At 31.0% G+C, this 16,567-nt stretch overlaps 2 protein-coding genes across 4 annotated transcripts; both read right to left on the bottom strand.

The window, feature by feature from the left end:
- Positions 1–1,424: 1,424 nt before the first annotated feature.
- On the bottom strand, positions 1,425–3,574 carry LOC107961885 (dormancy-associated protein homolog 3). Of its 3 annotated transcripts, none has more exons than XM_016898052.2 (3): positions 3,389–3,574; positions 2,973–3,134; positions 1,425–1,745 (listed from the first exon to the last, which is right to left on the bottom strand). In XM_016898052.2, the coding sequence occupies exons 1-3, from the start codon at positions 3,501–3,503 to the stop codon at positions 1,573–1,575; spliced, it is 450 nt and encodes a 149-aa protein (XP_016753541.1). In that variant the 5' UTR covers positions 3,504–3,574; the 3' UTR covers positions 1,425–1,572. The 3 variants fall into 3 exon arrangements, with proteins under 3 accessions (XP_016753541.1, XP_016753548.1, XP_016753555.1); XM_016898059.2 differs by having other exon boundaries at positions 1,425–1,749; positions 2,989–3,134; XM_016898066.2 differs by having other exon boundaries at positions 2,989–3,134.
- A 7,558-nt stretch (positions 3,575–11,132) lies between these two features.
- On the bottom strand, positions 11,133–14,707 carry LOC107961902 (26S proteasome regulatory subunit 6A homolog). Its single transcript, XM_016898078.2, has 10 exons — positions 14,448–14,707; positions 13,769–13,885; positions 13,094–13,201; positions 12,752–12,943; positions 12,457–12,648; positions 12,218–12,336; positions 12,042–12,129; positions 11,812–11,931; positions 11,591–11,731; positions 11,133–11,482 (listed from the first exon to the last, which is right to left on the bottom strand). The coding sequence occupies exons 1-10, from the start codon at positions 14,562–14,564 to the stop codon at positions 11,405–11,407; spliced, it is 1,272 nt and encodes a 423-aa protein (XP_016753567.1). The 5' UTR covers positions 14,565–14,707; the 3' UTR covers positions 11,133–11,404.
- Between the last annotated feature and the right edge of the window lie 1,860 nt (positions 14,708–16,567).

Here is a 16,567-nt window from a genome sequence, read left to right as displayed (position 1 = left end):
GTTTTGTTAGTTAGATTTGAATTATTTTAAGAGGAAGAAACTGAAAATTAGTAGGAAAAATCTGATTTGTCATTCTCTTATTGGTAAGGGATAAGGATGACGTAGAATCACATTTTCATACAATCTCATCTCTCAAATAATATTGTTTGAATAGTTACATTTTTTTTTCAAAAATTAGGCGATATAACTCTTAATTTATGACCGAAAGATTTAACTTTTGATTAATTTCCCCATTCATTTCGAGTTCTAAACATTTAGAGTTCTAAACTGTGTAAATATTTAAAAATGTTCCAAGAGGTAGAGTAACCACCTAGTTTTGAGAAAATAGTGCTAATAGGCAACCTTTTGTATGTCGCTGGCGTAAGTCGTTATATGATCTGAAGCAAGCTCCTTGGGCTTGGTTTGAAGTCGTAGTTACAAATATGGGTTTTGTAGCATCATGTGCAAACTCCTCTTTGTTCATTCGAGGTACTTAAATTTCTTTCTTGGAATAGATGTTCAACGTGTCCAAGATGGCTGAAAAAACATGAGCTTGAGTTGCTTCAAAAGACTAATATAGTGGATGCACATATGGTGATCCACATCCAGATCCAAAGTATCAAGTTGCTGGAGCCTTACAACATATATGCAACACCCGACCCGATTTACACTATAGTGTAAATAAAATGAGTCAATACATGCATTCGTCACTTGGCAAACATTGGAGCGCTGTCAAGCATATACTATGATACTTAAAAGGGAACAATACATCATTGTGATTCTAGTTTGGGTAGTTCTGCTGATTTAAGGTCAATAGTTGGTTTTTGTTGGTTTCTTGGAGGCAAGCCCTTGCTTGGAGTTCCAAGAAGCAAGGAGTTGTCGCTCATTCTTCGGCAAAAGCAGAGTTTCAAAGCTTGGCGAATGCTATCAGTGAAGTGGTTTGGATTAAATCATTTTTGATTGAGTTAAGAGTTACTTTAACTCAAGCACCTGTTATTTAGTGTGTCAACACCAATGCTATTGCACACTACACCAATCCAGTGCATCATGCAAGGATGAAACCGTAGAACTTTACCCGTGCTTTGTTTGGGAAAAGGTGGTGGGTGGTTCAATTCAAGTGGCCGATGCTCTAAGCCACTCTCTGCTACATTTTTCATTAGGCTACGTCAAAAGTTAGGCGTCAGCTCTCCGTTGAAGGTTGCAGGTTTTTCAACACATCTTGGAGACGAGGAAGAGCGGGAAGAGTAATAGAGATTCAACAATTTTTCCAGAAAGTGGTTAATCATCAACGATTCTCGTTATAAGCAATTCTACCTGTAACTACTATCTGAAAAGATTCTCAGTCTCTTCTTGTAAACTTTCTCGTTTGTTTCTTGATTTCTGTCAATTAGTGACTCGAAAACTGTAAATAAAAAACAGAATAAAAACATTTTTCAGATCATGAGTAGGAAAAACCGACATTGAAACATTAGTTCGAACAAGTTCGAAGAAGAAAAAAAATGAATTACAAGCTCTCCACATATAGCAAAATCCTCTACGTATGCACATACACATATATATTATAATTTACAGATTCTGAACACCATTGACACATTACAAATATATGCAAAAAGAGAAAAAGGCAAGCCCAGCTTCGAGGTTCATTTGCAGGCGAGAGAGCTCACAACTCACACGTCCTAAGGAGGATGAGGGCTCCTTGCTCCAACCTCGCCGGCCTTCTCGTACGCATCCGAATCGATCTTCTCCGGAACTGATACGATTCTTTGCTACCTAAACAAAACATTTCATCCACGTTAACAACTTCATATATCTAATTATCAACTGATTTAAGTATCCATTATTAAAGGGGATCAGTATCTACTTTGGAGTGTCTCACTCCATCAATAGTAAATATATTGCTTTTGCAATGTTTATGCTCGGTTTTAATTTTGGATTTTTGTATCTCTACTCCAAAGCTAACCAAGTGGTAGTGTTCTTGCTCACCGAGACCTTTTAGGGGCATGAAGACTAACCACATTAAGGCCAAAATGATGAAACATTTTCTTGGTGGATCTAGGCACTACTACCCAAACTCTATGAACTTTTTTGGGCACTACTCGGAGTAAAGAGACAAAAACACAAGACTGAAATCGAGCATAAATACCTCGAGAACAATACTTCCATCGTTGAGGGAATGAAATATTTCAAATCAAATACTCGTCTTCAACGATCTTAATAAACAGTAAAATAAACTCTAATTAATGAAATTAAAACAATAGTGACGAGATTAAAGCTTGAGCTTAATAGTGTCAACTTTAAAGGGTAAAAATATGCTATCTAAGTACTTATACTTTTACTATATTTGAAATGGTCAAACTCACAAAAAAAAACTAATAATAATGATTTATATCTTAAATATATAAATACAGGATAAATCTCAAAATTATACGTCAACTTTAATTTAATATGTAATTTAATATATGAACTTTCATTTAGTACAATTATATACAAGAAATTTTTATTGTGATTTAAATATATACACGCAAACTTTCATTTTAATTCAATTATACACATTTAAAGAAATAAATACATCAGATTATTTTTATATTAGATAAATATAATTATTTATATATTAATAATTGTATTAATTATTTATGAGAATTAAATCAAATAAAAAAATTCATATATAAAATTATACAAAATCAAAGTTAATGCATAAAATTACACATTACATATACAAACAAATACATGTTAATCTGTCAACGAGGACAAATTTGTCTAACTAAAACAGAAATTATAATAATGATTTTAATTTGGCATCCATTATCCATTGAGGAAAATGATACAAATCCGTTAAATGACATATTTACCCTCCTAAAGTCCACCAATCAGACAAAAAGTTAATTTGACAGAACACAACTTCTAACCCTTCTTAGACGTAGAACTTGAGATTTAAGAAATAAATAAGTAAAGAAATTCGGCAATGAGTTAAAAATATTTTTAAAAAAATTTACCGGCAAAAGGAGATACCGGAGGAGTCGTTCCGGCCGGCGAAACAGGAGGTGAACCGGTCTGATAACCCGGTGGTTTTACGATCATAATAGTACGTGTCACTCTCGTCGCTTCCTCCAACGACGTTTCATCACCGTTTGATCTCACACTCCCGCCATCAGATTCTGATCATTAAATCGCCAAAAACCAATTGAAAATATATCAATACGAAAAAAACGACTAGAATTCTTAAATCTTCTCATAAAATAATTAAAATATTTCATCTCGCAACAAATTTTCGCTTTATTTTAAAAGCTCTTCGCCAGTTGGATTTTTTAACAAATTTAAATTACTTATCAGTGACATATAATTTTTGCTTTTCAATACGACTAAAGTGAGCCGCTATCACTGACGTGAAAATAGCGAGCGTTAAGCGTACCCTTAGCGGAGTTAGGCCAGAAAGTAAATTTGGATTGCTTTCGGAGCTTGCCGAGGCCGGTATCCGGTCGGGGACCGGCGACGGAATCGTCCCATAACTGGCCAAGTAGTCCCATATGATCGGAATCGTAGCAGGAGAACAGCGTGTCCTAAGATCTTTCTTGTTTTAATGAAAGTAACTCAGAAGAAGATATTTAACGACAAAATGAAAGGGTGTTAAAGGTCGAACAAGTTGGGATAAACATGGATCGTTGATCTTGGATCTGAGGAGGGGAAAGGGATGACGTGGCGAATGGATCGATAAGAACGCAGTTTGGGATAAGAATAAGATCAAGTGTGACGACTGGGACCAAAAAACTTGCATAATTTTGGAGGTCACGTGACTAGATCATCATTTTCTCTTATGAAGGTTGAAAGATCAAACATAAAAGGATAGCTCAATGCAAACAATTCCTCCTAACTAAAAGTATCCGCTCGACAAAGTGCATATTACGCTTCACGAGATTCCGACGGATAGTATAGAGGTGATTTAGATTATTCAAGTAGCTTTTCCGAAGTTTTCAAATTTAACACTTATCAGAAGTATTTAATAAATATTATCGAAAATAGATCAATAAAAAATAATATATATTCCTTTAAAAGATAATACAAACGTCGATCATATCACTAAATTGACTTTCAATAGGGATAAGAATATGTAGTTATTTGCAAAGATTTCATAAAGTATTGATAGTTTAATCTAAATATTGTATTGGCTAATCTTTTCACTAAAAAAAAACATTCACAAAGTACACTTCTCCACCTCATTGGAAATCATGTAGATGAGTCAGAATTAAATTATATATTTTTACGATAGTAAAAATATAATTTTACTATTTTAATAGTTTATATCTTTAAAATTTTAAAAAAATTAAATTTTTTTATTATTTTTAAGAGAATTAAAGTACAATTTTATTATTATTAACATAAACATGTGAGACAAATATCAAATCAAAATATTGGAAAATAATATTCATATTAAATTAAATATGTTGACATGTGATAGATAAAATGATCAAATCAAAATATTCGAAAAAATTAAAAATAATATTTCTGTGACTTTTTCTGTTGTTTCCATGACTTTTTTGTGTACTGCACATTTCATACAATTAGAATAAAGTTTTGAAAATGATATTCATATGAATTATGTTGGACCTATTGTGGATAAAATTATCAAATCAAAATATTTGAAAATTCCAAAAATTGTATTTCTGTGACTACTTTTTGTTGTTTTCATGATTTTCTTTTTGTGTACTATACATTTCATATAATTAAAATAAAGTTTTGAAAATTATATTCATATTAATTATGTTGACCTATGATAGATATGAGAAAAGATTGTATGAATTGTAATTTCACATCATCCTTATTATTTTCTAATAAGAAAATGACAACTTAGACTTCTATTCCTAATATTTAGCATTTTTAGTTGAATTTGATTTTTTAAAATGAGGAAAAAGCTGAAAATCAAGAGGAAAAGTCTAGTTTGTCATTCTGCTATTAAAAAGGGATAAGGATGACGTGGAATCACAGTTTCATACAATTCCTTCTCGATAGATATAATGGTCTAATTTTTAGGTGAATCAATTTATATTTTTTAAAATTATTTAAAATTAAAATTGAATTTTTGACAAAATATAAGATCAATTAAAACACAACACAAATATATGAGAAATAATCAAAACATGTCCAACATAGAAAACAATATAAACACAATACGAATACACAGATATATCAAAATTTATATACAAAGAATTCTTAGCATATAAAAAAATTATATAAATTTATAATACTTCAATTATTTGAAAAAAAAAGTCACAACACATACACTATGTTTGTTTCAATGTAATGAAATAGAATTGTAATAAAATAAAGCTGGAATATATTTTTTCTTATTTATATCAATTTTCCTTCTCTCTTTTTTTCATTCCTTTACTTTCTTTTCTTCTTTCATTTATTTGTAATGACTTAATTAACCCTTAAAATTTTTTAAAAGGGAAAACTATACCATTAATTACAAAACTATAGATAAGTTTTTGTTTTGGTGATTTAACTAAAAAAGTTACAATTTAGGCACAAAACTACTCAAAAGTTTTCATTTAAGTCACTAAGCTATTAAATTTGATGTTATATGGCTTTCTCTATTCACACTGTTTGCATCAATCAAAAGCTTGCTTTCTCCTTCCCTTCTACAATTCAGTTTTTTTTCATGAAACAACTTTGGATATCATGAGTCTGCAAACCAAAATTCAAATAACTTTCTTCTTCAATATCTGACACTAATCATTAGATCAGCTTGGATTGAAGATACCGTTGATGGTTACTGATCCACCGTGTAGATCGTTGAATCATCGCTTGGAACTCATTGGCAGAATTATTTTTGAAAAAACTTAATAGCCTAGTGACTTAAATAAAAACTTTTGAATAATTCAATGACTTAAATGAATGAAAACTTTTGAATAGTTTAGGGACAAAATTTTAACTTTTTTTAGTTTAATGACCAAAATGAAAACTTACCCATAGTTTAGTAACTAATAGTGTAGTTTACCCTTAAAAATAGGGATAAAGTTCAAAACTATATATGAATTTTGGTTCGATGTGCAATGTTATACATGAACTTTAATTTTGTACAATTTTATACATTAAATCTTAATTTGATTCAATTTTCACAAGTCACTAACATAATTATCGATATAGCATCATTTTATGTTAACTTATTACATATACAAATAATTGTATTTATTCAACATAAAAATAAATCGATATATTTGTTTCTTTAAATGTGTATGATTAAATCAAAATCAGATGTCTATATATGATAATACTCTAGAATGACATATTTTTATGTATTAATTATATGTTTATTTTGAGTATGATCCTACTAATTTGAGCTATTTATGGTTTTTTATCTTATAGGATCTAAATTGAAGGCAAAAGGAAATTTGGGGGCAAAAAGCGTGAATTTAAAGTTAAATTGGGCCAGCATGTGAAGTAGGAGAGAAGTGGTGCTGAAAATGCAAAGCGTGGAAGATTTTGGGAACAAAAATGCAAAAGAAAAAATTTTATAGCACAAGACTCTATTTAATTTTTAATTATATTAAGATAATTATTAAGGATTATTATTTAGATTTAATTTTAGCTTTTATCTTTAATTATCTTTAATTATTTGTATTTATCTTTTAGAATTTAATTAATAATAGACTAGGTTTTCTAGTATTATAAATAGGGGGTGGAGTGACACAAATTTCACTCATCCTTTCTTGTAAACACTCCCTCTCTCAAAAAGTTTAATTTTTTGTTCTTTTCATATTTTTTCTAAAAAAAATTCTATTTTCACTACACTTATTTCCTTTTTCCAAAAAATCATGAGCCCAAGAAAACCTGCATACCTGAAAAAATAAAAAATAAAAACAAAATTAAAAGTTTTGATCTGGAAAAAAAAATAAAATAAAAATAGAATTAAAAGTGTTGATTAAAATTCTAAAAATTAAAATTAAAATAATAGAAATAAAAAGAGTTGAGGAAAAGGTGTTCTTATGGAGAGATTCCAGCCTCCGGTTGTCTCGATCCACCTTAGCTTCAATTCCCAGCTTTTAGGTGATCATTCTCAAACAGAATAAGCCAGTTGTAGTGGAAGACGACGCCTACAACCACCAGCTCCAAGATTTTAGACTTATGTTTTAGCGGAACCTGACTCTAACCAACAATTGCTTTTGTGGGATCACTTTTATCTCTTGGGCTAGCCAACCTCTGACGCAGTAAGCTAACGAACCGACTGTGCAACCTTCCTAAAATATACAAAGCGGTCGTTCCTTGCACACATTGAAAAGATCACTTTTTAAGGGATATGGACGGAAGTGTCAGCCCCATAATGCGGAGAAACTATGAATACTCGTTTGAATTTCAAGTAAAGTTTCATCTATATAATTACATCAACTCAAATTTCAACCAAAATTAATGTATAGTTTTAATATTCATCACAAAATATAAATATTACTTTATCATCAAAATAAGCCATGACTTCAATTCAAAATCAAGCCATCCCATTTGATTTGGGAATAACTTAGATAGTTATAATGTGTAAATCCAACAATAATGACAAGGCACCTTGCACTCTCAAGGAGTAAACGGAGCTCAAACCCTAGTGACATTATTGTTAAAAGATGTAACTATAAACTCCAAAGATAAATCGTAAAATAGAAATAAAAACCCACCTCACCAGCAACAACTCACCAGCAACAACTTTGGATGTTTGAAACAAAAGAAATGAAAATTAAAGACACTCAATTGAGTTATTTCTCATAAACCAATTTATTACATTCATATCAAGATTTGATAAAAATGTATATTACTACAAGACTTATCCATCACTTTCTTTTCCATCTACTATATTTTAATTATCATATAACTTCAATCTTTATTCTTCAAATTCTTTTATATGCTTTAAGACCTTGCCGAAGGTGAATGCAACAAAGGTTGGTTTAGGAGGATGGCAGGTGCAAAAATTCATAATGTAATCGCAATCTGATGAATCAGGATTATCTTTTACATTATTGCGTGAAGTAACTACGTCCTTTGCCTCCACTTCAACTTGTGAGGCTGTAAATTTGGAAACTAAGAAAAATGTCAAAATCAAGCCTAGCATGGTAAAATATTGGTTAAAATATGATGTTGGACACTGTACTTTAACAAAAAATTGAGATTTATCTCCTGTTGGAAATAAAGTCCTTCAATTGTTCAATTGTTGTGATGTAAATATCTCAATCCATGCATTAAAATCGTAAGTATTTTCTATTTATATCATACTCATGCTATGCATGTTCGGTTTTTCATCCTTTTATATTAATTAAATTTTACATTGAATTGTATTTGTAGTCGTAAAATTAAAAATATATATTTATTCTAAATTCAATACTTTAACATGAGTTCATAAGGTATAGTTTCTCTACTGGTGAATATTTGGTCATTTAGATCGTTATATTTTTTTTTATTTCTCAATGTATCTACCAGAACGAACTCACTAATTAATCCTTCGTATTATGTAGACTCATTAAAAGGATAGATGCTAACCACAAGTTTTAAAGTTGTTCTATACTCAAGATGTAACACTCGGATTTGGCGGATTCTGATTTTGGCAAGTAAACTGACGAGTACACTGAAAGGTGTAGTGCTATCCGCCCAACTGAGTGCTATTGGCGAGCAAAAGTGGGCGCATAGCAGGCATTGGAATATTATGAGGTATTGTCTTAGAGAAGGATGAAACATTAAGAAGAGGAGCTTTGTAATGTATTAAAGAATTTCGGGTAATTGAGTTATCGCCAAAAGTATTGTACGCCGAGCCCTATTAGTTACAGTACTGGTTACATTCTAACATAATGGTTAGGAACAAGCGATGGAATTTCTTACATATATATACACATATATAATGTTGGACATTCGTACACATTTCCTTACAGTTGTAAACCATTTATCTGGCAAATAAAAGGAGATTATGATGCGTGTCAAATGTTCACAGGGACAAAAGATATATACCTAGATAGTTAGGTTAAGAAAGGGGAGTTATTCTTCTTTCTTCAGGAAGTATTTTCTAGTTTAGTTTTAAAGAAACATAGAGTATTTCCTCCTTTCACTAAAGCTAAACTGTAAATTTGGATCTCTACCTATGAATACACCATGACAAGGTAAGATTTATGACCCCGCAGATTACGTTGTGAAAGAGCAAATTTGTTTAATTGGGTAAAATGAGTGAGATAAGGCCTTTTGGGGATTTCTAGTGTTAGAGATAAAGGAAAAATGGGTATAGGAATAGATCTTGATGAGTCTCCATGACTTGAAGCAGAAATTGCTGGTGATTGTTCGATGGAGGTCTGTATCTGGAGTTTGGAGCTATAGAAAGTGAAAGTCAAGTGAGTCCCTAAGCCAACTCTTGTATGTGTGGTGTATTCTAGAAAATCCTATGAGAAAGTGATTAAACTAGGGAACCAAAGCTAGAGAAATATAGTGTGACGATTCTGCTGTAGAATGAATGTTTAATGGACTGTTTATGTGTAAATTGCATGAGATTTGATGATCTAAATATATGATGTGAATCTAGAAGTTGAAGGATGCTTGTATATGAATGATTGAAACGTATGTGTGTACCTTGAAAACATGTAATGGACTATGTCTAGTAAGAGTGAGTCAATGTATGATAAGTCTGAGTCTTTCTCCGCAAATTCATCTAAAGGGGTTCATTAGGACTTTAAACATGATATAGAAAAAACTAAAGGAAGGTTATTACCTAATGGATTTTTTGTGTAAACCAAGATGATAAGGGGCAAACCTCACGTAATGTAAGTCTAAGCGAATCCCTATCGTGAACACGCCAGAAAAAGGAAGCCTTTGTGATAATCTATAAAATGAAAGTCTTTGTGGCAATTTATGGAAAGGAATGCCTTCATGACGTATTCTAAAGGAAGGCCCTTTGTGGCGGATCTTGAAAGAGAGAAATGGTAAATACGACAAACCTTGAAAGAATGATATGCATGGCTAACTCAAGAGAACGTTAAGTATGGCAAACTATGAAGAAATTGTGTGAAAGGAAATCTCTGGAATTAAAACCCTAATAATAACGTGGGGAAGAGATGCCCTTGCGGTGGATTGCGAAGTAACAGCCTCTATGGCGAATCCTACAAGGAAAACGTTATGGCGTATACAAGATGGCCTATTCCTGTGGCGTAATCTGGAAAGGTTCCCAATGACGAATCATGAAGGACACTCTTATGGCGGACTCTATGCTATGTAACCAGCATGTTCTATTATATCCTTAAATACAAACAATAAAATCAGTAAGTATGTGTCGTACCTGCTAATACACTAGTGAAGTATTGGATATGAATGAGACTATACCAAGATAGGAAATCAAGGAGACACAACAATGAAATGGAAATGTATTCAGAAGTTGAATGCAAGTATTGTGCTCTAGAAAGGAAGTATCAGTGACCCATGTACGGGTCTCTTCCCGAAACTCGATAAAGTTATGTCTTAATGATTAAGGAATGTAGGTAAGGTCTCAATGTACTAAAAAGAAGGAAAAAGACCTTAAGGTAAGGTACGGAAATGAGTACGAGTTAGAAAAGGGCAATTGAGGAGAGGCAAAATAAAAAATGACGAGATGTTCAATGAAACATTAAAAGCAATGCGCAAGTATTATTTAGGAAAATAAGAGTTGACTCACTAACTCCAAAATCACTAAATTCTTTCAAACTTACCTCTGTATGTTATGTTCCAAGTGAGTCTTTAAAGGTTTCCCCTAGAGGGATAACACTCAGGCTGTACCAAAAAAGAGGCGAGAGAGGCGAGAGAGACTATTATGCATGCAGGGTGGACTTAGGCTGGCATGGCTTGATGAGTCTGATGTCATTGATAAAATTAATATAATCAGGTTAAGAGATTCGTTAGAAGTCCTTAAAACTGAAATCGCTTGTACAATGATCATAATTGTCTGCCAAATGCTCATTTGTAATTTTGTTTAAAATCGAGTAAACAGGATGTATTACTAAAAATTCTGTACAAGCAATAATCTGGTAACACCCAAGGTTGAAATCCAAGAATATTACACAAAATGAAAATCAAACCTTTACCACTGATTAAAATAAGAAAAACCCTTACTATCTCACCATATATAAAAAATTAATTAAACTAATTATATATGAATGGAAATAAAATTAACCGAAATTAATTTTCATTTTAATCAATCATTTTGATTTCTCACTCTATAGTCTTGAGATTTTTTTTCCCTCACACTTTTTTAAGTATAGATTTTTTTTTTTATCAATTGGGTTCAAAAATAAAAATAAAAAAACCACAAGTTAACCGAAGAAAACACATTAAAACCGAAACCGAAGAAACCGAATTCAATCAATCTATTCGAAAAATGTCATTTTGCTACCCCTATCGTCTTTATCTTGCCTTCTCTAATGGCTAAATGCTCTCCAGATCATGCGTAGTAATTTAAGCTTGCCTTCTTCTTAGCTTGAACCTGAATTATACCTTCATTGAAATCCTCATGATTCACCTACAAATCAGACCAAAACCCGATTATTTTCAAATTGCTCCCATGGATGGCTCATATGCTCATGATGATACAAATCTAAGTAAATATACACAAGATTAGAAAGTGTACCTCAGTTGCATCTCGGCGAAGTGCTAGCATGCCTGCCTCTACGCAAACAGCTTTCAGCTGTGCTCCATTAAAATCATCGGTCGAACGAGCAAGTTCTTCGAAATTGACATCCGGATGAACGTTCATCTTCCTTGAGTGGATCTACAAAATCAAGGAAAGAATTCAATAAGATTCGACAGAATATATAAGCCATAGAAGCAGATGTATTGAAAGTGCCGTACCTGAAGGATTCGGGCTCTTGCTTCTTCAGTGGGATGTGGGAATTCAATTTTACGATCCAATCGACCGGAACGCATGAGAGCAGGGTCAAGGATATCAGCTCGGTTAGTAGCTGCTATTACCTACAGTACATGCATCACATTATAATACGGTAAAATCTCTAAAACATAGTAGGTTATGAATTTAACCAATTGATTTTATTCTAGGCTACAAAAAATTTTATTAATTAAACCTTAATACGCTCGTCACTGCTAAAGCCATCAAGCTGGTTGAGCAGTTCCAACATTGTTCGTTGAACCTCCCTATCTCCACTCACTTCACTGCACATAGTTACAGACGGATCAAAACAAATGATTTTACCAGCTACAAAACAGCTTTGCTTGACAAGGAATTGAGTTATCGCATTACCTATCAAAACGCTTCGTACCGATTGCATCGATTTCATCAATAAAAATGATGCATGGAGATTTTTCTTTTGCAAGCTGAAAGGCATCACGGACAAGTTTCGCTCCATCTCCGATGAACATCTATATGCATTACAATAATTTAACCACAAATTAAAGAACCTAAGCTAGCATAGATATACATATATATGTGCAAAAGTAATATTAAACAATAAGAATTTCACAATCTTCCTTTCATATTACCTGAACCAGTTGCGGACCTGCTAGCTTCAGAAATGTTGCATTTGTTTGTGCCGCACAAGCACGGGCCATCAGGGTTTTTCCAGTACCAGGAGGTCCGTATAAGAGCACACCCTTGGGTGGTCGAACTCCTAGCTTTTGAAACCGTTCTTTATGAGTCATAGGCAACACAATAGCCTCAACTAGTTCTTGGATCTGTTACAGGAAAAAACCATCAGAGAGGGAAAGAAAAAAAAAAGGCACGGTTTGGTTAAAGTATTGATCTAAATCGGAAAGGGCAGTAGAATAAAAATTTTACCTGCTTTTCCAACCCACCAATGTCATTGTAATCCTCGGTTGGTTTCTCATCAACCTCCATAGCCTTTACTCGAGAGTCGTATTCAGATGGCAGAGTATCCAATATCAAGTAGCTGTCTTTATTGACGCCAACCAAATCACCAGGCTTCAATTTATCAGGGTCAACAAGTCCGACCACAGGTAGAAAGATGGTCTGTAATAATTAGAAAACAAATCAAGATCAAAACCAAGTTTACTTTTCACATCTTCTTGGAAAAATAAAATGTTGATTTTGACAACTAATTTCATTACTGGTAAACCATAAAACGATTAGTAGCAGACTAAAAATTCCCACTGCACTTACCTGACGAGTTGAGGTTTTCAGTACAACACATTTACCCTTCCTCTGTGAATCAAGATCAATGTTGGCACCATCTTCCTCTGCCTCGTCTTCGGGATTCATCTCTAATATCTGAAAGAAACGGTAACCAAGTTTTAAACCATCCAAAACAATGATATCCACAACTATCCAATCTATTTTTGTGCAACTTCGGATAATATTTGAATTTGAATATTATAACTACAATCCACAACCAATGAGAATATTCATCTTCAGATATCCATTACCTAAATCCACATCATTTGAACGAATAGCGGAGCGAAGATCCCAATTGACAATCTTAATCTACTTCATTTGCAGATAATGGATGCAACTTATTTGTAAAATAAACTTGATTTACTAGATTTCAATATTTAGCAAATTCAAAAATCCATAGAATAATTTTATTTTATTCAGATTCAAACTGAGATAGTAATTCCGAAAACTTAATAAAGATAATAAACAGATTCCGACTTTAAAGTAGTTATATGGATCCAAATTCAGAAATTATAGATAAAATGCAGATAAACGACTTGTTGCCCCCCCTAAGTTGGTCTCTCTTCCAATGTTTCGAGTTTATTTATTACATACCAAAGAAATTCATAACAGATATGGATTACAAATAAAAAATAAAAAAAGAAAGTCCACATAAAAATTTACCTCGACGATGTTGCCAACCAAGTAAGGCAATTGCTTGTTAAGCTTGATCTTTTCTTGATTCTCTTTAACCTTCTCTTTGTACGAATCTAACTCGAGATTTGTCCTTTGCATCTCCTCCTTTAACCCCCAAAAACCAGAGAAAAAAAGAAAATTCACACAAATTATAGCTACATTCTTTCAAAAGAAAAACCATTATTGCACAACAGAGAATTACTCAGCATTATCAAGCATTAAGATTTCCCAATTAATCTAAAACCAGAAAATTAAAAGCCCAAACTAAAGAATCCCCTTTACATGTAAAATTACTTAGGTTTAATCAATATCCAAAACCAAAATCCATAAAACAACAACAAATAATTGAATGAAAAGGTTTTCACAGTGGCATTGGATTAAACCAGAAAGTTAAAACCCAAACTAAAGAATTTTCCTTTATATATACAAATTATCGAAAACCCGTAAAATAACATCGAATAATTGAATGGAGAGGTCTTCATAATAGCGTTGGATTAAAAACACCCTAAAAATTCAACAATAATTAAACTAAAACAAGAAAATTAAAACCCAAACTAAAGAAATCCCCTTTCTATATAAAAATTACTTAGGTTTAACCAATACCCAGATCTAAATTCCGTAAAATAACATCAAATAAGAGAGGGGGGAGAAATGGAGAAGGAAGGACCTTGAGAATTCGAATCTCGTTATCTAGAAGACGAGAAGCTCGGACGATGTCCTCGGTGGTCATCGAAGCCAACTGGTCCTCTTCGAAGCTCGAATCTTCGACCATGGCGGTCGCCATCCGTGATGAATTTCAAAAAAGAAATAGAGAACTTAATCGAAAGATTAATCAGAGAGTCAGAAACCAGTAGAACAGAGAGGAAAGTAAAGGTAGAGAAAATAAAAGGGTACAAATGTATGTGTTTATATATATATATATTCATCTAATCTTGGACAAAAAGAAATCTTAAAATAAAAATATTTATCTTAAAATAATTATAAGTTAAAAGAGTTAGATTTTTTTTAAGGATAATTAAATTTAAAATTCATTTGATTTTTTTTTGCTAATTTAGGTTTTATTTTTAATTAAAGTTAGTTTTAAATTTTTTTTAAAAATCAAATTTTAGTATAACTTAAAAAAATTATTTTTAACCATTAATTTTTTTAAAAGAGTTAAATTTTTAAATATGACAACCTGCGTGATAATGTATGTGTACTTCTTTTTTTTTTAATTTTTAAATTTTTTTATAATTTTTAAATTATTTATTGACTTAATATGTAAGATAAATATTATCATGTTAGCATAAAGTACATGTAAACTATTATATGGGTTAAAATTTTAATGTTTTAGTCAAATTTAACTTAAAAACAGATCAAATTAACAAAAATATATTTATTTATAAATATTGAGAGCGAAGCTTACCATTATGCATTTTTTTTATTTCATAAGCGAGCTTAAATGAGTAATAAGTATTTCATGTATCTATTTTTATTTTTTATAATATCAATTAAAGATACTTGTTAGGATATTAATCCCACTTGCTAAGGTAAAAAAACTTCACTGAAATTGTGTATGAAATAATAATCCTCTAATAATAAAGACATCATAATCCCTATCAAGCCCTTACATAGAAAGAAAAATGCACTTAAGTGCACTCGAACTCCTACTCTCTTAGTTGTTGCAGTAGCAATGATACTAATTGAGTTAAAACTCAACCAACTTTTAATTTCGAGTTTTATAAATAAAGAAATATTATCATATAATAAATTAGAAGTGAAAATTTTTAATTTCACAATTACAGTTAAGAATTTGCCACATATACTATTTTTTTTAGGGGAAAAATATTTGTAACATTGAATTTTTAGACTCCATAAATAGAGTTAACAGGTTGACAAGTATTGTTTAAAGTATAAAAAATATTAAAAATAGATATTTAAAAATGAAGACACATGTTAATTTTTTAAAGTTGGTTAAGGAATTAAAAAAAAGAAGACATTATTAATATATCAAATACTCACTTTTTTTTAATATTTAAATACAATTTTTCGTGTTTAATTATTTAACTTTACTTATGAAATTGAAATTTTCTTATTATCAACATATCAAACAACAATCCAATAAAATAACAATATTTATTTAGGGTTTGACTCATCCCAATATATAATTTAATTAAAATATAATGAGAGTTTAGAAGGTGTGAACTTGCCATCTCCTGGTAAAATTTTAATTTAAACTTTTTATAATTTATAAAATTTTAAGTTAGTAATGATAAACTTGCATTTTACTCTAAAAAAGTATAAAAATTTGATTTAACATTTTAAAAATTATAAAGATATATAGATTATTAAAATGATGAAATTACAATTTTACCATCATAAAAATATATAATTTAATTTCGACCCTCTAAAAAAATTTCAGGCTATGCGACTGCTTATATAATTGTTTTTTTGTTTATTTTATGTATTTTATTTAATTTTTATTTATTATTAAATCTATCAAAATTTTAAAAAGGTCCATTTCTGTACAAAGTCCTTATTTTATGTGTGTTTTGTCGAAATTATTTATTTTACAATAAAATGATAATTTCTTGTTGATTTACTTTTTAAAATGTATATTTTCAGCCTTGAAACCAACTCTTTTCCATTCATTTGATACAAATGTAATGACATGACATATATGCTTACCATTTTTTTGTATAAATGAACAATATTTTTGCACATTTAAAAAGAAAGAAAGAAAGAAAGAGAAAATATATAATATTTATTTGAAAATATTAAAATATATATATGCCATATTTTAAAAAA

Source organism: Gossypium hirsutum, chromosome A11 (genome assembly GCF_007990345.1).
Source record: "Gossypium hirsutum isolate 1008001.06 chromosome A11, Gossypium_hirsutum_v2.1, whole genome shotgun sequence".
Lineage (NCBI taxonomy): Eukaryota > Viridiplantae > Streptophyta > Magnoliopsida > Malvales > Malvaceae > Gossypium > Gossypium hirsutum.
This window is presented reverse-complemented; position numbering and strand designations above follow the sequence as displayed.